Source organism: Propithecus coquereli, unplaced genomic scaffold, assembly GCF_000956105.1.
Source record: "Propithecus coquereli isolate 6110/MARCELLA unplaced genomic scaffold, Pcoq_1.0 Scaffold608, whole genome shotgun sequence".
Taxonomy (NCBI): Eukaryota; Metazoa; Chordata; class Mammalia; order Primates; family Indriidae; genus Propithecus; species Propithecus coquereli.
In genome coordinates, this window is record NW_012152041.1 from 830,311 (window position 1) to 851,743 (window position 21,433).

At 42.6% G+C, this 21,433-nt stretch overlaps 1 protein-coding gene across 1 annotated transcript; it reads left to right on the plus strand.

The window, feature by feature from the left end:
• The first annotated feature begins 6,499 nt into the window (after positions 1–6,499).
• On the plus strand, positions 6,500–9,342 carry GAS1 (growth arrest-specific 1). The gene has a single exon (XM_012659380.1). It carries the CDS (start codon positions 6,904–6,906, stop codon positions 7,924–7,926), a length of 1,023 nt encoding a protein of 340 aa, XP_012514834.1. The 5' UTR covers positions 6,500–6,903; the 3' UTR covers positions 7,927–9,342.
• Positions 9,343–21,433: the final 12,091 nt, after the last annotated feature.

Consider the following 21,433-nt stretch of genomic DNA (forward strand, 5'->3'; position numbering starts at 1 on the left):
TTTTTTTATTATGTACCTCCCGAATTTTCTGAGCATGCTATCATACTATTAGCTATTTCAGTTAGTGATGGAGCAAGTTATGCTGTTGTCACAAATAACATCAAATTCTCACACGTTCTCACAATCAAAACTTGTTTTTCGGTCATGCAAAAACTGTTTCAGGCCCAGGGCAGCTGTGCTCCAGTGTTGCATGTACAGTGCCGGCTGCTTTGATCTTGTGGTACCCCCATAACAAGCAGAGGCTTGTGGTTGATATTTTTTATATTATATAATTAGTCCCTACTTATTCCTTCTTTACCTGAAGTTTTTATCAAGAATGGCTGCTGATTTTATCATATGTCTTCTCAGTATTGTTTGATAAGATCGTGTATTTTTCTCCTTTAATTTATTATTGTAGCAGAGACTATATGGCTGCATTTGCTGTATTTGTCTCTGTAGAATAAATCTCTCTTGGTCTTAGAGTGCTATTACTTTGAAACATTAGGAGTCTCAGGACGATAGTGTCTATATCTGGGCTTGTGGCACTCCCAATGGCCAGCCACTCAGCCATGGGTCATCTATCCATGAGACCCAATTGCATACAAGGAGGAAGCTGGGAAGTCAGCTGCTAACGTTACAAAGAGTATGTGCACACAGAGAGGAGGGTGTGGAGATTACACGTATTTTGCAGGAGCAGAATGTCTTAGGGGAGACTTTCCCATAAACCCTTAAAGCTGGAGGCCAGAACCTTTTCTCTGATAAAAGGCCAACAATACCTAAGGTCTCAAATAAACAGATAAAGGGCAGGATGGAGGGGCCAAGGTGGATGCTCAGAAGAGAAATGCCAGTTTGTTTGTACGTGTTGCATGGCTGTGTGTATGTGTGTGCATAAATGAGTGCATGTGTGTGCATTCATGTGTGCATGCATATGTGTACACAAGTGCATGCACAGTATGTATGTGTGTGAGTGAATACATGTGTGTATGCATGTATGTTTGTGTTTGGGGGCCCAGGTAGGAATAGATGGGGTTAAGTATTTGGAATGGATCTTCCAAACTGTTACATCTTGTAACAATGGTAATGACCTTGGACATTTTCCTAGTGAGTCATTGCAAATTTTTAAGTGGAGGAGTGATTCCAAAATGCTGTCTGAAGATGCAAAAATTTCCAAAGACATTTATGTTAAAATGAGAAAAAAAAATAGGGCAATGTAGTAAATTTTTAAATATCTAAATTTGTTCAAATTAAAGACCTTTATTCTCTGGTTATTCCTTCCCTGCCTTTGGAGTTTCAAATCTTCTTTATTTAATACGACATTGGTGTTCATGGATGGTAAGAGGTTTGCTAATACTTGATATAATAAAAAAAATGGGCATCTTTTTTCTAAAGCTATTCTGAATTTTTTTGAAAATAATCTAACCTATGAAATCTCTAAGTCTGGGAACCACTGGCAAGATTATTTAAGCAAAGATATGCCTTTGTATTTTTTATCCAAAGTACACATTCCTTGGCCCCTGGGGAAAAATTCAAGTGCAATGGAATCGGTACAGCCATGTGCATTTGGAAGAAGCTCCCAAGTGCTTCTGAGCAGCTTCCCTGGTTTGGAATCTCTGGATTGGAGGAAGAGTTGAGGAAGACCTAGTGTTCAGCAATGATAAAAATCTCAAAGAAACCAGGGCAATGAGAAGACAAAAAGGGTTAAGGTGAAAGACATTGTCTTAGGACTCAAGGATACAGAGATGGTCCTTGGGAGAGACATAAGGAAAGCTGGAGTTCAGGAGAAGCCTCCTGAATCTGACTGAGTTTTGTCGTGCATAAAAAGAATTCCCTTTTACATGGGGTTCTCATCCTTCTATTTTGTTCCAAAGAACTAATTCTTTTTAAGAAAGCAGCAGAGAGACAAAGAGAAGACTTTTGGGAAGAATGAGGTAGACATTAGAGACATAAGGTATAATATAGAGTTCTAGAGTAGACATTGCTTGGTTTCCACTGAATATCTGCCATAAACTTAACTATTAATATCTTCTGGGTTATAAAAACAAAAATAAATAAAGTAAGTGGGTGCCTGTGACTTAAGACTTCTGCTGAGTGGTAAGTCTTTGGTATCCCTAAAAGGCCAGGTGACATATTGCTAAGTGCCCTGAGGATAGGAATCTACCTCCTCCTACTTCATAGCAGCCATATTGCTAAGCACCAAGAGCTAGTTGGTGTTCATTGACTGAGGCGTTTGTCCTTTCACTGAACCATTCAACCCTTCTGGAAATATCATTTCATATTTTAAAACTTCAGAACTGTTCCATATTCTTTAATCTCTGAGGGTCTCTGTCTCCTTTTCTACAGTATAAATGATTTGAGTTGGCTGATGTAGAAGACAAGAAATAAGTTCTCATTTTTCACTCCACTCATTCAACTTACCAGATATTTTACTGACTGCCTATGATGGGCCATCAGTTGTATGTGGGATGTGAAGTAAAGGGAATAATCCAGGTAGATAGTAGTATCTTTCACCTAAACAATTGGATAAAATGCAGTTTTCTAATGATCTACTGCTGTAAACAAACCACCTCAAAATCAACAGAGTGGCTTAAACAACGTTCTTTTTTATTTCTCCAGATTCTTTGGGTTGACTGGACCATGCTTTTCTGTTCTTGTGTGGGGCAAGACTAGAACTGGAGAGAGGTGAGTGGAGTGTCTACAGTACACAATTTAAGGCACTCACTCTTGGAGTCTCTGTAGCACCATTATGAGAGTGAGTGCCTCCTTAAATTTTGCACCAATATGCCTCACTTGCCTCACCCTAGTCCTGACCCTGGCTTGGGGTCTCTTTCATATGCTTTTAGTCTCATGGCAGCTGTAGCTGGAGTCATCTGAAGGTTCAACTGGGCTGGACATCCAAAACAGCTTCTTTACGCACATGGCTAAAACAGCTGGGAACCGGCCAGGGTCTCTTTCCCTCTCCATGTACCCTCCGCACACAGTAAGCTGGGCTTCCTCACAGCATGGCATTCTGAAGGCGGTCGGACTTCTTACGTGGTGACTGGCTTCTCCAGAGCAAGCATTCCAGGAGGCCCGTGTAGACGCTGCAAGGCTTCCTGGGACCTAGACTTGGAAGCCCCAGAAGGTCAGTCACTTTCACTGTATCCTGCTGGTCAAAGTCACTAAGACCTGCCCAAGATTCAAGGGAAAGGGAATTAGACTCTGCCCTTTGATCTGAGTAGTATGGATGTAAAGGGAGGGAAAAAATTGACGCAGATCGATTTTGGAGAATACCTACCACGGAAAGACCAACAAACAAATAGGTTGTGGGGTGGGAAATTAGAAGTGCTCTTGGGGAAGGTTAAAATTGAGATGCTTTTTGAACCACCTAGTGAATATATTCATATGGAGATCAGAGAAAGATTGAGGTTGAAAACATGAAATGAGGAGATGTAATTCACATTCAAGGCACTGGATGAGATCATCTAAAGAGTGAGTTCAGAGAGAGAAGGAGCAACCAGGGAGTAAAATCGGAACCAGGAGGGCCTGGAGTCTCAGAAGCCAAATTTGAAAAGCACTTTGAAGAGAAGGAGGTGCTCAGTGGCCTCCAACAGTGCTGAAAGATGAGGACTGAAAAGTGACTTGGGTAGAGCAAGATTTTGGTCATTAGTGACCTTTACAAGTAAAATGGGAGGATGAAACTTGATTATGTATAGTGAATTGAGGAGAGCATGAGAGGAGAGAGTGAGAAAAGAGAGAAAAAGCAAAGTTTTTCAAGTTTTCATAGAAACGGGATAATTACTGAATGGGGACTTGAGGTCTAGAAAGGTTTTGGTTTTGTTTGTTTGTTTTTAAGACAGGAGAAAGTACAGCATAGAGTGGGTGAAAGGGAATGATACAGTCAAAAGGGAGCTGTTAGACCCTCAGGCCAATGCCAATGCATGAGACTGGGGACAGGGGTGTCCCCAAAGCACGCAGAGCTCTTGGCCTCCCTTACATCTCACTGAGAGCTGTATCGAGACCAAGGTGGGACAAGTTTTACAAACACACATTTAACCTCTAGGCATTGGTTCTCAAAATTTGGTTCCCAGACAAGAAGTAGCATTTTCTGAAATTTGTTAGAAATACAGATTCTTGGGCCCCACCAGTCTTACTGAATCAGAAATTCTAGGAGCTAACAATCTGGCTGTTTTGTTTTGTTTTGTTTTTAGGGATGGGGGTCTTGCTCTGTCACCCAGGCTGGAATGCGGTGGGGCGACCATTATACCTCACTGCAGCCTGGAACTCCTGAGCTCCAGCAATCCTCCTGCCTCAGCCTGCCCAGTAGCTGGGGCTACAGTGGGAGCCACCACCACACCTGGTGCAACCTGGGTTTTAACAGGACCACCCGATGATTCCTGTACTTGCTAAGGTTGGAGACCCACTATTCTAAAGGAACTAACTCCACAAACATTAACTTAAAGATGCAACTGAATATTGACTTTGTTCCCTATGAGTCTAAAATCACAAAGTTTTAAAAACAAAAGGGACTTTTTCAAGTGTCTTATCTGTCCTTGAACCTTACATATGAGGGATCCAAGACATGGAGAAGGCATGTGAGTTGTCCAAGTCCTCCAGGCAGGACTGAGATTAAGACTCCAGAAAACAGAAAAACAGAGCCAGGGATATAGATGTTTTGATGCAGCCATTTTATTATTATTATTATTAGTTTAGGTATAAATTTATATTATTGTTTGTTTTCCAGTACTTAAGTCAGAGGAAGATGGTCCGCCTTCCCTCAAACTGGCTCTTTTAAGGGTTTTGTTTGGGGGATTGCGGAGGTGAAGCTTCCCAAGGAGGACCCAGCGCCTCTGAGGAATGCAGCCGTCTCAGCACTAACAGGAGGCTTTTCCGCAGCTCGATAAATCCACAAGAGCTGGGCTCTGCCTCTGACTTTTGCCATTTCAAATTCACTTGGCCTCGGGGGAGAGGCGGACAGCCCAGTGCTGAGCGCTCTGGAGCCTCGGTTCCCTCCGCTTCTGGAGAGGCGATTTAGCCTTAATTTTTGTGACAGATGGAGTTGATAGTCTCTCCACGGAAAGGGGAGGAAAAAAGCGCCAGTTTTTGACAGGCCGCAGACGCCGGGTGCCTCTGGTGGCCGAAGGCTGCGTTGCGCCACAGTTAAGGTAGCTCGTAAAGTCCCGCGCCAGGATTGCAGAGGCTCCTCTGCGGGGCAGCTGCCCTTAAACTTAGTGAGGGATCACACTTACACTTAATATAAACCTTGGTGCGTGTCGATTCATCTCCTTCTATGTGGTGACTGCGGCCAGATGGCACTGTTCAATATTCCCGAAGATTTTTAATGCTATTATTATTTTTTTCATTATCACACGTGTTATAAACTTATAGCCCTAAGAAATTAATTCGGTTGATTGGATTTCTGTCTTGCAATTTGAAAACGATGCCCGGTGCAACGGCCGTACCTGCCAGATCAACTTCCTGGAGCTGGGGAGTTGGGGGTTGTAGATATCTCATCAACTTCTTTCTTTTGTGTTTTTTAAAAAACAGTTTCAAATGTCCCATATTAAATTCTCTGGATTTTCCCCCTCCTCGTGATGATCAGGACCCAAAGATGGGGAACCCGAAAAATAAACTGCGTTCTGAACCCAGTCGAAGACACCGATAGGGACTAGCTAGAATTATTAAAACTTCCCCCCCCCCAAAAAAAAAAAAGAAAAAGAAAAGGAAAAAAAGCCAAACAAAAAGTCCCGTGGCTGAGCCGGATGCAGACATCTGCCCCAGCCCTGCCCGCTGGTTGTGCGGCCGAGCTCCATATCCGCGCCTCCTTAAGAGTAGGAGGAGCTCGGGGCCTCTGTCAACCCCCCTAAGCCGTTCCTTTCAAGCCCTGAATGCCTGAATGTGAGCTGCCCACCGCCCTCTCCGCCCTCCCCCACTCCGCAACCCCACTCCAGTGGCTCGTAAAAAAAAAAAGTTTCAGCAACAACAGGCTGGACCAATAGCATCTCGAAAAGCCGGGAAAGGGGCCGAGCAAAGGCGAAAGAGAGTGGAGAAAGGAGAAAGCGGGCAGGCTCGGAGCGCGCGGGGCCGGGGCTCGGCGAGCGGAGGAGCGTTGCTAATGTTTTTGTTTGTTTGCTTTTCCATGCATGCATAATGAGGGGGCACCGCGGCACCACGCGGGGGCTCCCGGCCCACTTTTGTATTTAAAGCCTCGCTGCGAGCGAGTCCGCAGCCGGGCTCAGCGGATCCGCTCCCCGGGCTCCTGGTCACCCGAGAAGCCGCCGCCGAGTGAAGCCCGGGAGCCGCTCTCCGGCCGCGCCGACTTTCTTGTTCACCCCGCGCCGCCCGGAAAGAGCTCCCCGGAGCTCGGCCGAGACCCGGGTCGCCGCGGGCGGAGGGGGAGGGGCCGCGGGGCGGCTGGGCCGCGGGAAGGCGGGCAGCGCACGGACGCTGGGCCAGGAAGCGGCGCGATGCGACAGCCCGCGGCGGCTGCGGCGCGGCGCTGAGCCCGGGAGGAAGGAGCCACCGCGGCCGCAGAGCAAGCAGCAGGCGCGGGCGCCGCCGGCCGCACAACGGATCTGCAAGCGCGGAGCAAAATGCACCCGTGGGGCCGCGCGGTCCTGCAGCCCCGCCACGGCCCCGCGGCCCGCAGCCCCCCGGGGCGACAGTGAGCGCCTCCCGCCACCGCCGGGGGCCGAGCGGAGGGCTCTCGGGTGGGAGAGCCAGAGAAGATCTTGGCTGCTGTGCACTTCCAGGAAGCCGCCGCAGCCCGAGCGAGAGCCGACCTTCTGCCACCAGCGGGGCATCAGCCAGCGGCGCGCATGGATTTATGAAGACACTCATGCAAGAAGTGGGCAGGACTTGGGCAAACTTTTCCACCGGCTCCGCGTCCGCCGCTCTCCGCGCCTCCTCTCCGTCCTCCTCCTCGCCCGGCGGCCGCCGCTGCCCGCGATGGTGGCCGCGCTGCTGGGCGGCGGCGGCGAGGCCCGCGGGGGGACCGTGCGGGGCGCCTGGCTGTGCCTGATGGCGCTGCTGCAGCTGCTGGGCTCGGCGCCGCGGGGCTCGGGGCTGGCGCACGGCCGCCGCCTCATCTGCTGGCAGGCGCTGCTGCAGTGCCAGGGGGAGCCGGAGTGCAGCTACGCCTACAACCAGTACGCCGAGGCGTGCGCGCCGGTGTTGGCGCAGCGCGGCGGGGGCGACGCGCCGGGGGCCGCCGCCGCTGCAGCCCTCCCGGCCTCGGCCGCCTCCTTCCCGTCGCGCTGGCGCTGCCCGAGCCACTGCATCTCGGCCCTCATTCAGCTCAACCACACGCGCCGCGGGCCCGCCCTGGAGGACTGTGACTGCGCTCAGGACGAGAACTGCAAGTCAACCAAGCGCGCCATTGAGCCGTGCCTGCCCCGGACGAGCGGCGCCGGCGCGGGCGGGGTCATGGGCTGCACCGAGGCCCGGCGGCGCTGCGACCGCGACAGCCGCTGCAACCTGGCGCTCAGCCGCTACCTGACCTACTGCGGCAAGCTCTTCAACGGGCTGCGCTGCACCGACGAGTGCCGCACCGTCATCGAGGACATGCGGGCCGTGCCCAAGGCGGCGCTGCTCAATGACTGCGTGTGCGACGGTCTCGAGCGACCCATCTGCGAGTCGGTCAAAGAGAACATGGCCCGCCTGTGCTTCGGCGCCGAGCTGGGCAACAGCCCCGGCAGCAGCGGTTCGGACGGAGGACTAGACGACTACTACGACGAGGACTACGACGACGAGCTTCGCCCCGGGGGCGCAGGCGGAGAGCAGCCGCTGGACGACGACGACGGCGTCCCGCACCCGCCGCGCCCGGGCGGCGGCGCTGCTGCGGCGGGCGGCCGCGGGGAACTGCCGTACGGGACCGGGCGCAGGAGCAGCGGCGGCGGCCGCGCGGCGCCCCGAGGCGCCTGGACCCCCCTGGCCTCCATCTTGCTGCTGCTGCTCGGGCCGCTCTTTTAGCCCTCGCGGCCCCAGCCATTGGCTGCGGGAGGCCCGCGTCCCGCTTCCGCGCGCGCTCTCCGGCTCGCCCCTGAGCCGGGGCACCTGTGGCTTGGGGATAGATAGAGAGGATGGTTGGGGATACTTCCCAAGACTTTTTCCAAGTGGACTCGGCCTAGCGCCGGTCTCCCGGCCACGAGTCTTGGCACCTTCCCTGTCTCCTCTCCCGAGCAGAACTTCTTGGACCTCCTCTCCTGCCCCCATTCCAGGCTCCAAAAACTCCCACTTGTCTGCCCTCCAGAAACCTAGCTGTAGAGTTCAGGACACTGGGGAGGAAACGGGCTTGGAGGGGACAGAACCGTAGTCCTGGACTCCGAAGGGAGGATGCTGACCGACGGGGCCTTAACAGGTCCAAGGGACTGGGCTTGGAGCAGGGAGTTTGAAGGAAGAATTATGTTTGCAAAGGAGCTGTTTATTAGCATTTTTCCTTTGAGGGGGAAAAAAGTGCCAGTATCAACTTTTTGTTGTTGTTGTTATTGTGGCCAGTGAGGACATTGCAATCAATCGTAAGTAAACAGAAAAGTCCCACTCACTGATTCATGGGTTTCCTCTTGGTATCAGAGCTCCGAATTCTCAGCGATACAGAGGGGGAGGGGGGAGCGCGGTGATTGCCTTAGGGGGAACCCCTGAATTGGTTTTGGATAACTTTGAGCCCTTGACCTTAATTTCCTTGGTACCACTCTGATCTCTTAGCACATTTCTTAGGATTAGTGGTCAAAAAATGCTGATCTAAGGGGTTACTATGGTGTTGAACAATGCAACTTTTTATTTAAAAAAGCTCTGCACTGCCATCTATGAAAGCCTCTTTATGATGTTTGTTTTGTTGTCCTTTTTGTTCTTTACATCAAGAAATTGTATGTTCAAATATGCGGAGAACATATATTGCCTCTGCTCCTATCAGGGTGCTAAACCTTGGTACATCGTATATAAAGTGTATTAAAACTGGGGTTTGTTACCAGTTGCTGTACTTTGTATATAGAATTTTTATAAATTGTATGCTTCAGAAATAATTTATTTTTAAAAAGAAATTAAAAGTTTTAAATTCACATTCATATGACACCCTTCCCCCCCTGAATGTACAGAATCCATTTGTCACCAGGGATTCAAACCCACGGTCCATTGTGAAGTGTGCTCTATTTAGAACAGTCTTAAAATGTACAGTGTATTTTATAGATTTGAAGTTAACATTCTTATTTTCAAGAGAATTTATGGACATTGTAGAAATGTATAAATGCATTTCCAAACTGCCTTAAACATTGTATTTTTATAGATATCATTTTTTAAAAATCCTGAGTTTTAAATAACTGTGGATTTGTGTATTTTTTGATTATTTGTTTTATTAAAACGTGTACATCAGTAAAGAGTTTTAAACAATGAGTATGGTGTAGTTACTTTCCAGACCTACACTGTGGTTAACCCAGTCATGGGTGAGGAGGTGGGTGGAGGGGTCACAAGGAATCTATCAACCATCAACTGAAATTAAAATACAGTACAAGACAAGAAATGCAAGCTATTATTTCTGCCTTTAATTTAATGAACAATTAGACATCTGTAAATGAGGCAGCTAAAAAGATGTAATTGACTGGCCTCCATTGGTTTTTCATTTGTGGAGAGAATTCTCAAAACAGTGTCTCCTATACATAATTTGGGGATAACCCAGACATCACATTTCTTCCCTCTCCTTTTCCCCTGGGACCCCTCCCCAGACCCCCCTCCCTATTACCCCTTACTCCCAAAAGTGTCCTCTCTGGCTACTAGACACTCTCATGCAATCAAAAGTGCCAATAACATCTGTTACCAATAGGTCTTAGAAAACCTACAAGACTCAATACTTCAAAGTCATTTTCACACTTTTGGTGGAAAAAGTACAAAATTTTGTTACAAAACATTCAGGCGGGCAAAAGTAAACACACTGGGGAGAGGAACAATTACCAGAATGTGTAATATTGTTGTGAGGAGTTGTTTAGCAGTGAGCTGAAGGCTGGGTTCCTGCCAGAGCTACTGATCTACACTCAAACGCCCTTAGATAAATAATTACACTCTTAAGCTGTGTCGAGTGCTGATACACTTGACCTTGTAAATAGAAATGTTTGCAGTAGGAATAAACTCCGGCATTGGAAAATCTTTTAAACATTAACACAAAAGAGAGCGCTCTGTCCTCTGGGGATTTGAGCCTGAACCTCGCCAAGCTAGGCACTTGCAAGGGGGAAAAAAAGTTTATTTATCTTCTATTCCTGGTGTTTATTTAAAGCTTTTCATTTTAAACGCGGTGATTGGAAGGCAAGTCAGGAGTTTAAAAGTCACCACAAATAAACTTTGTCTGAGGGGTCGACAGATTAGCAAGATCTGGTGTCTCTTTATTTGATATTAACATGTGCTGAGAAAACATAACCAGATTTCTCTGCTGCCTAAAGTAATTAACAAAGCTGTGCCCCCTTCTGACTTTTTCCCACCCACTTCCACCCCCTACTTTTGAGGTTTCATGTGCCTCTAACTCACTTTTTTCCCCGGCTTTTATGGAGGGATCCGAGGCACTCGTTTGGTGCACCTAAAGCCAAGATTCCTTTATGTACACCATCAGAAGGTCTGATAGCTGTAGTATCAGACTTGCGCCTAGGAGAGTGGTGTGCGGTTGGAATCTCCAGTCACCTGAATGCTTGAGTAAACATATTGTTAAAACAAAGCCGGGAGCGTTGTTTCTTTGGGAAGTGAACAAAGAGTATTCCCAGAGACTTGTAAATGAAATCAGCTTTCTTTACAAAAGGACAAGTTAGCAATGCTCCTGTGTTTGTCCTCAAATATATTTAAATCATCTCCACCTCATGTTATTTTAACACATTCTTGACTAAAAGTTAAGTCTTTGTCCCAGTAAAAGGCCCAGTTTTCCCCAGTAAGAAGTAAAAGGCATTAGCACTAGAAAAGGCCTGATAATTAACTGCTACAATAAACTCACGACTTGATTTTACAGGGTCCTGTCAAAAGCATCTGCCTGGAATAAATCAACACAGCTCGTTCTTGGGGAGAGAGGACACGAGGCTTTATGCTTTCTTCCTTGAAGAAAGTGAACATTGATCGGTGGTCCATTTTAATTTAAACAATTACACACTGGAGCCCTGGAGCCCTGGAGCCCCCTTCCCCCCTGCAGACCTAGTGGACTCCAGAGCAGGTTGTTGAGATGGTAGGACCCTTCAGCGATTGGTATGGGATTGTATGTTGCCACCTGCTTCCAGGCAGAAAGGATTTTTACAGATGTTGACATCTGTAATATCTCATGCTCTCTGGGGAGCCTTATTGGAATTTTGGACATTAGGTCGTCTCAAATGTCCCATGGAGAAGGCCTGGAAGTACCATTAATGAAGGAAAAGGTATCTCTGGCTTTTCCCGGGGATTCTCAAAAAGCACCACACTTCTAACAGAAGTCTTTCGGGGGAGAGGAACTCCTTTTGGGTTTCACGTAAAATTGTGCGTCCTCGAGGTCTTTCCCATTTCCCCAGTTAGCAGGTTTGAATTCTCAGTGACAGTTTATTTGTCTTTGGAGGCACTTCAGTGACAAATGTTTAAGGGAGTGTGTGACAATGGTCAAGAACAAGGAGGCAGTTCATTGAACTGACAGTGACCATACAGTAAATAGAAGGAGGTTCAGGCTTCACTGCTCACCCGAGCACACAGCAACGCTTTTGTATATAATCACAATGGACATAACATAAGGTCTCTGTTTATTTTTAACAATATATAGCAATGTACGCAAGCAACACACAAATGTAGAGTGGAAAAATGGCTGTAGGGAAGTGAATTCTTCTACTAAGTGGCAGGACATCTCTGTACTTGGGCAGCACCCCTACAAACATCTGTAAGGGAGGATGCAGCTCCTGGCCCTGACCACAACAAATTTAAGGGGCCACCAGGCTCTAGCACTTCTGGGGTGCACCACAGTGCTCCAAATGGTGTCTGAGGGGTGAAGACAGAGCCTTTCTGTCTCACTACCTTGATGAGTCCAGAGAAACCTCATGGAATGGGGTTTCCCTTCCTTGCCACCCTCTCTGTTCATACTCTCACTCCATCCCAGCAACGTTACTTACCATAGAATAAAAAGAGACAAAAAAAATTCTATGAGAGCTTTCAGAGACATCAAACCCTGTATTGAAAATCTTTCTACTTTTAAACTTTGACCTGTGGAAGCTCTCTAACAAAATAACCTCATGTATCTCTTTTTGAACCTGTAAAAAGAAAGGCATACATTGTTTGTTTTTTGACCTCTTACACCAAGGAACATCAGAAATTTTGTCGATTGACCCAGTTTCTCCCAGCTCATCAAAGCAAGGCTGTTGGGGAACATCATGTTACAAATGCCTTGTGGGTCGAGTTTCCAGTAGGTCTCACTGCCCTACGAGTTAAGTAAAGTTGGACTTTACTGTAGTCTATATGAGAGATTGCCTCTGGAAGACAGTTGAAAAGGTTCACCCTTGACTATCTGAATGACATAAGTAATGCGCTATTAGCATAAATACCTTCTGAGGCATCCATTTAATCAATTTCTTAAATAACAGAATGATCTACTACAAAATAGTGGACTGTATACACTATATTTTGGCACAAAGATGGTCATTCTCCCACTAGTAACCAGGGGCTCTAAATAAATGATTTCAACAATGTTTTATTAAAGGACGACAAGAGCCCTCGAGCTGCATTAATCGGGGAGAAGTCGAGTGGCACTTTTGTTATGGAAATGTTAAGCACATAATAGCACGGCCAAACAATGTGCAGCCACTTCATTCTTTCAGCCATGCTGACACCTCTTAAAGAAGAACTGCAGGGAAGGATGTGGGAAAGATTTGCTTTCCGAGGAAGCTTTCAGCTAATATTTTGGAGGGCTACCTTCAAACCCTGAGTAATATGCATGCAACGGAAACGAGAAAGGCTGCTGAGATGGAGAAAGTGTTTCCTCCCCTTGTTTCAAGAGCCTGGGTTCCATACTAAAATCAAATGTCTATTTTTTTTTTTTTGACATAGCATTTACCAAAACAATATTTTGCTGATTTTGTAGTTCTATGAGTTCAATTTTATAAAGTTGATCAAAGATAGCTACTTTCAGTGATGTTGGTATATACTACAAGTAGCTATGACATGTTCTCCTTAAGCAAACAGATGGCATCTTAAAGTCTGCAAACAGGTGAATATACACAATGTTGTCAAGGATATCTTTAATCTGTAATTTAAAAAAAGCAATATTATCTGTTTCTAGACTTTATGGGCACCCTTGTGTTCTCTAGTTATTGATATGTATCCTTACAAGCTTATTTTTGTATTTAAATTGTATAAATTCTATAGGATATTTGTGGGTTCTTGGATACCAGAATGGGGTAATGTCTGACAAGTAAACTTTATTGTGTATTTTACGCCTGATCAGATGTTACTATGCATCAAAATAAGGAGGATTTCAGAAAGATTTGAGACCTTTCTCATAGACATTTCTTTTATGAAAATGCCAGCCTTTGACCTTCAGTTTGAACCCACATCACTTCTTACCTGTCAGATAGTTCCACCCATCTGGAGCATCCTTCTATAATAAATATTGAAGTAAGCGTTTGTGATGACTAAAACTCATGTCTGTGATCCTGAACAGGTGGAGGAACATAAAATAGAATTCCATAGGCATTTATTGAAGATGTACTCTGTGTGAATGTGATACAATCTTGTCACTGGACAAGCCGACGATCAGGGTGGGTAGATAGACACACATAGATACTTTTTACATAAAATGGCTAGCACAGAAGAGGATGACTTAGCTCAAGGCTGAGTAGCTTCTTGGAGAAGGTGACACTGAAGTTAAGTTAACCAAGAGAAAGGTGGGGAAGGGGGTTCCATTGGAAGAAACAGCATGTCCAAAGGCATGGAGGGATGGACCAGCAGAGTGTGTGTATGTGTGAACGTGTGTGTGCACATGTGTGACCACTTGTTACCACCAAAGTATAAAGTAGGAAACAGCAGGAATAGGGCTTGAGAGAAAGGTCCCTGCCTGGTCATGGAAGCCTTGAAGATCATGCTAGGCATTGACATGACCCTGCATCATGTACAAGACTGGGAATCTCTGGGAGTTCCCAGCTGAAAGCTCAGGTTTTCCTTTTTGAACAGAATAGATGATGGTTTTAAGGAATGAAGACCAGAGACCACAGAATAGTTAGGAGGCTACTGCAGGGCCCAGTGGACAAAGGCCAGGGACTGAACTAGAGAAGTATCAGTGCAGCGAGGAAGAAGGCAGATTCAAGACACTGCAATTGGTCAAATATGGGATATTCGGGGACAGGAGAGGCCAATATAACTGTTGGGTTTCAGACGTCGCCTTTGGTCTTGGAGGAAGAAAGGGGGGAGGGAAAGTATGTGTGAGGATGTACAGGATATCCAGTGGATGATGCACTGCAGGAAACCAACTGCAGGTCTGAAACTCAGGGCAGAAGTGAGACTTGCATAGTGGCCATGGTTGGAACACTGGCAGTGATGTACCCACAGAGAGTGAGGAAGAAAGGTGTGCACTAGGTGGGGGTGTGTGCCCAGAATACTACTCTCCACAGCAATGAAGGAAGGTCAGAGAGGTCTGAGGAAAGCAGGAGCAAGAGATTATAAAGTTTCCGGATGTGGATGCCTGAACATTAAAATGCTTAAGAGACCAATACTGTGAACAAATCTTAAAAAGCAAGACAAATGCACTGAATTTCTAAGAAACTTAGTGACCAAAATATTTCTCGTTATAACAATAATATAATAGCAATCATAATTATAATCACAACTAGCTCTAGGAAAATGAAAAGTACCAAGATTATACCATTACATTAAATCAATAGTAATAATACTCAACGATAGATCACATTATTAAGTGATTATTACATGCCAAGCACAGTGCTGAGTACATAATATGTATCACATCATTTAATCATTACATCTTTATGAATAATAATGATTGTTATTTTTATTATTATCACCATTTTACAGATGAGGGGAACTAATGCTTAAATAACTTGACCCTGGCCATTCAGTGAGTCAATTGGTGAACATACAATCTAGGTCTGTTTGCATCAAGAGATTGAGATCATAACTTTTATACCTTATTGATTCACAAAACGTAGAAAGCCTGAGGAGTCTAAGAACTTTTAAAATATTGGGCAAAATTCAAAGGTTTTTACCTATCTATGTATGAGAGGAAATGTGCCTTAATGTTGGCAGTTAACGCCATTGCGAGTCACTATTGCTTTCTTCCTTACAGATTTAAATGTTCTCCACATTTTATCAATTAATACATATTATCCTACTTTCATAATTAAAATGTTTTTTAAATAATATGATTCAGAACCATAAAGAAGAAACAAGAGTGTAGACTCTGCACGTGTGGTCATTGCTCCCTGTTACCTATACTCCTTTTCCTTTATTTGCTCAGTAGACTTCAAATGATATTTTTTGAAGTGATATTTTTTGAAGCAGAAAAGAATAAAAACTGTAAAATTGTTCTATTTGAAAAAGTATATGATATCTGAAAATAAATCATAACACAAAAATGCTAGAGAAAGAAGATTCTCAAGAGGTTGTTCATTCATGCATCCAATCCATATTTATTGAGCACATACTATGGGCTAAGCACTATGCTATGCTCTAGGGATACAGCAGTGAACCAAATAGTAAACTTTCCTGCTGGCAATGGGTGTGGGTCACCACCGGAAACCTGCTTCCCAGAATCATCCCACTCTCTAGTCATCTGTAACAAGACCATTCTTCCTCTATTAAAGAATGACCACACCTTTTTCTTTCTCTACGCTTGTTATTTAAACATTTTGTTTATCTTCCTTTTTTGAAATGTATTTATGCTTTATGGATACATGTGGGAAAATATAAGCTTTCCTATAAATGATAATCATCCTGTTTTCATGTGTTTTACAAGTGGAAGAATCAAATCCTATAATATTTCAGCATATAAGAAGAGTATTTAAAAGTACAGTTGTCTTATTCTAGTGAAGTTCTGATAGAAGGGCTAAAGCCAAAAATTGTTATAGTGCTTTCAGGGGCTAAAATAGGCCCTGATTCTTGACATGTGCTAAAATGAAAATACACTATTATAATCTGGAAGGACAAATTATCCATAATGACTAGATTAACCATAACATTTCATATTGTGTATTATTTTTAAAACAATCATTAATAAGTTCAGAAAATAAATAGACTCATATTTCATGTGAATTGGCAAAGGAAGTCCTTGCTCACTGTCTCCTGATTTTTGTCTATTTTGCAAAATTCAACCTATTGAAACCAATAGTATTTTAAGACAAAAGGGAAAAAAAAAAACCCTGCCAATATTTAGGTTACTGGCAGGAAATTCATGATTTTTATTACTTGGCCTCTGCTGCCTAATAGACCACCCCAAAACTTAGCGGCTTAAGATTTCTAATCATTTATTTGATCCCAATTTTGTGGATCAGCAATTTGAGCTTGGCTCAGCTAGATAATTCTGTTAACCTTTTTGGGCTCACTTGGCTGTAGTTAGCTGGTGAGTCAGGCAGGGGAGGGATGGTTCCTTGTGTTCTCATTCACACATCTGGCAATTGACTGGGCTGACAGGGACAACGGGGCCAGTGTCCCTAACATCTATCAGACTAGCCCAGGTTTCTTATCATGGCACTGCTTTGCAAAGGCAGCAAGAGAGGAGAAGCCTCAATGTGCAAGCACTTTTCAAGCTTCTCCTGTACCACATCTGCCGATGTCTCCTTGGCCAGTGCAAGTCACATGGCCAAGTCCAGCTTCAAAGCATGGAGAAATAGATTCCACTTCTTGATGGGAAGAGAGGCAAAGTTGCATCGCAAAGGGTGTGCATTGGGGGATGCTAAGAATTATGGCAGCTACTTTGTAAACAGTCTTCTACGATAATGGATTGTTCTTCTTGGGTTCTGTTCCCATGTCATCTGCTGACATGATAGGGACAAAGAGATGTAGGAGAGTAGTTTATAGCTTTAATTTTCACAATTTATAGAATTTTAGAGCCAAAAACCCACAAAGGACCTGAAATACTCTGCTACTATTTTATTCTCCAAAGACTTGTATTGTGATTTGATATCTAGTAGGGCCATTTATTTTCATCAAAATGTTTTATATAATGGTGCATTTTTGCCTTCCAGAAGAATTTTAGAATCAGCATGTGAAGTTTTCTTGAAAAGCTTTTATTGAGACTTTGATTGGGATTGGATTTAATTTATAGGTCAATATGGAGACAGTTGGCAGCTTTCTAACAGTGAATCTTTCCATCTTTTCAGTAAGGTAAATACTATATTGATTTATATACAGGACTGACTGAAAGTTTCATATCTTTTTTTCATTGTTTCTTGTTTATTCCTTCTTAAATTTATTTCTGGGCATTTTGTAGTTTCTGTTGGATTATTATTATCATTACACTGCCTAATTCATTATTGAATTGGGTGTATAGGAAACTATTGTTTTTTGTACATTGATCTTGTATCTAAATAATTGGCTGAACTCCTATGGGCTCTAATTAATGGCAGTAGACGATCTGATTTTCTAGACAGAAAACATATTGATGTTTCTTAAACCCTTTGGTCTTATGAAAATTTACACTCTTAAAAATTATTGAGTGTGAAGAGTTTATGTGGGTGTGAAGAGTTAGGGTACACAGTTCCCAAGACTGCCTTGATTTTTGACACCAATTGCAAGTATGGAGAGTAGTTCTCAAACCACCCTCAGGTTCAATAATTTGCTAAAAGTTCTCACAGAACTCACTGAAAGCTATTATACTCATGGGTATGGTTTATTACAGTGAAAGGATACAAGCATCACATGCAGAGATTCCACTGTGCTCTACTCATGGAGTCAAGACATGTCAAGACATTTTGACAATACACACCAACTATTGCCAACCAGGGAAACTTGCTTGCCTGAACCTTGATGTTCGGAGTTTTTATTGGGGCTCCATTATGTAAGCATATTGGTTGATCTCAGTCTCCAAGTTGACTAATACTCTGTGGTCCATAAATCACACTATTGGCCAGCCCTCATTCAAAGGTATAGCCAGACCTCATCCTAAATCACATCGTTACTATTTGGTTACCTCAAGGTCTCCAGGCAAACAAAGACCACCTCTCAGGAGTCATAGACAAAGGCCATTTGTGGGGGCCGAGTTAACTTATTTGCTATACAGTGGGTTATGTATATCCATATTTACCATATTAGAAATCAAAACATAATTGTTAAAAATATTTAATTTTAAAATAATAAACCCATCACATATTAACATAAATAATATATTTTATGAAAAAAAGTCTATTTTTAAAAAAATTTGTGACAAGACCATTGTTGTTTTACATTTTTGCAAAACCCTTTAATGTCCGGCTTACTAGAAGACAGCTGGATTCTCATATATGCCTCTGCGTGCAATCTGTTCCCATGTATTTTCTACACCCCCGCCACGCACACAAATCTGGCCTTAGATGTGTGGTTAGAAAAGGGAGGAGTATTTTAATACTTTACAGATAATTGTGGATATTCTTCTTTGATGCACAGCAACAACAATCAACAAGTGGTAGGTTTTTAAAGATTAATGGTAAGGTGGAATCTGAAATCACATCGATGAACATTTCATAATCTGCCACATTAAAATTCATTAGTCTATCTTGCAATTTTAATGGATCTTTTATTTATGTATGGTTTTGTAGCATCATGTATTGGTCTTTTGAAAATATTTGTCACTGAGTTATGAAAATTATCCAAATATTGACACATTTTATTTTCATATTAAATAAATCACATTTGTTAATACCACCACTGATCTCACAATAAAATTCTCTTAACTATTAGGAAGATATCAGGCTCACGGTGCAGGATATAAGTTTTCCAAAGTTCTAGTTTTTGCATGAATATATTCAGTTTTTATTGGTGGCAACAAATCCTGTCATTATTCATGATTGTATTTATTTTTGATAAATGTTCGACAAGTATCCAATCTGAATAAACAAAGTTTGTCGTACAGTCATTCTTTTGCAGTCTCTTCGAGTAAAAATGGTGTTCCATGAAAAAAAAAAAGTGGCTAATTCTTTTCACAACTCAAATAACCACATGAATTTTTTTCTTGGGAAAAACATTTTATGCAGCACAAATACTTTATGTGTGCTTCCCGTTTTATCATACAGAACATTACAAAGATGTGTACTTACGGGCTCAGATTAAATAAAATTTCTACTACTTTATTGAGGTCATTCTTATGTAAAACTGGCAATATTTTTGGCGCAAGTGCATAGCAGTGAAGAATACTGGTACAGTTTGGAGCAATTGCCTTTATTTGTGCTAACTCACAGTTTTACCCACTATTGCTTTTGCTCCATCAGGGCAAACAGATGGTAACACAGTGCAAATGGAAAATAGAGCCTTGGGATTATTTGACCTCATGCTCCCCCCTAAAAGGATCTTGGGAATCCTCTAGGAATCTGTACACTACTAATTGAAAACTGTTGATACACTTTTTTCTTTCTAAAATTTATATCTAATAATTATTTTTCATGTTTTATTGTCCTCGCTAGGAATTCCCATTAAGTAGGAAGGCATCATAGTGGCAATTCTTCTTATATGCTGACTCCAGGGTAATACTTAACAATATTTTTATTATGGTGCTTAGTATAGGTTTCTAGAATATGCTTTATGAAGTCAAGGAATTTGCTTTTCAGTTTCTTTTTTGTTTATTGGTCAGTTAAGGAATTCTATTTCTTGTGCTATTGTTGATGATTCATACTTTCATAAAATAAAATCAATTTATCTTGATTTTTAAGATATTAATATTACCTTGTATAAAATACATTTTCAGTTTTTTTAATTTCTAAATTCCACACTTATGTCTTCATTCTTTTTGAACCTTTTATGCACCTTCTTTCTCTTGCTTTTATTGTTGTTTTTTTACACAGCAAGCTTTGAGTTTCATGTATCAAATGTATGCTAGGATTGATTGTTTTTTACTGTGTTAGTTTCTGCTGTACCATTATTGATTTTATTCTTCTAATTTATGTTTTTTTGTTCTTTTCCTGGGTTCCTGAGCTAAATGCTTAGCTCATTTATTTTCATGTTTTCATGTGTTCTAATAAGTTCATTTCTGGATGCTAGCTTTCCTTTGCGCAAATTTTAGGTCACATCCCACAGGCTTTCATGTGCTGTTTTCTGACTGTAATTCATTTCCGTAAAGTACATTCCATTTTGCTTGGTTTTTTAGCCTCAGAATGATCTAAATTGTGTTTTTAAATTTCTAGGTGCTATTTTCTCATTTTATAGCATTTTGATTAATGAACATAGCCTAATAATTTTTGCTTTTATATCATTTATGACCATTGATATGGTAAAATTTTGTATCTATTTTAGGTGCATAAAAAAGGAATGTGTAATTTTTATTTTGTCAGTGTTCTTCTTTATAGTAGGATACAAATTTAATTATCTTAATTCTCTATATCTCCTTTTCTGTTGTTTTCTTAAAGAGATGTTAAAGTCTTCCATCATACTGTAGATTCATCAGTTTCTCCTTTTATAGTATTTCTACCAGGTTTTGGGTGTATATTTTGAAGGTATAGTGCTAAATGCATTTAAGTACATGGCTATTTTATCTTTTTTTCCAGGGGATGACTTGGGCAGACTATTTTATCTTTATGGCAGAAAATACCTTTTAACAATATGAACCATAACTCTTTGTCCTTTTAATTTTTTTTTTTTTTTTTTTTTTGAGACAGACTCTCACTTTGTTGCCCTGGCTAGAGTGAGTGCCGTGGCATCAGCCTAGCTCACAGCAACCTCAAACTCCTGGACTCAAGCAATCCTACTGCCTCAGCCTCCCGAGTAGCTGGGACTACAGGCATGCGCCACCATGCCCGGCTAATTTTTTCTATATATTTTTAGCTGTCCAATTAATTTCTTTCTATTTTTGGTAGAGACAGGGTCTCGCTCTTGCTCAGGCTGGTCTCGAACTCCTGAGCTCAAACAATCCGCCCGCCTCGGCCTCCCAGAGAGCTAGGATTACAGGCGTGAGCCACCGCGCCCAGCCTCCTTTTAATTATTTTTGCCTTTAATTTTATTTTGTGTAATAATAATATTGCTGCACCTGCTTTTATTTTGTTAATTTATACTGTTTTTTAAGATAAACTTCACTTTTCTTTCTCTTATTACAGAGTAATGTACACATGTTGAAAATTTAGAAGATATGGTTAATAAAAATGGAAAGACTAAAAAGCAACCATAATTATAACACCTAGAGATAAGCTATGTACATTTACATATAGCCTTTCAATCTTTTCTACATATTTAAATGAAATCAAAATACACATGTTATTTTTTAAAGTTGTTTCATCATACTCATATACCCTTTATTACTGCTTTAGGGAGTGATATAAGCTTCTTTAATTTCTTCATTCTCAATTGTTTTGTCTTCTTGTATTTAGTTCTTGTAAAG

What these genes read in the sequence shown, in the direction of transcription:
- GAS1 (XM_012659380.1), top strand. Translation starts at nt 6,904, where the DNA reads ATGGTGGCCGCGCTGCTGGGCGGCGGCGGCGAGGCCCGCGGGGGGACC.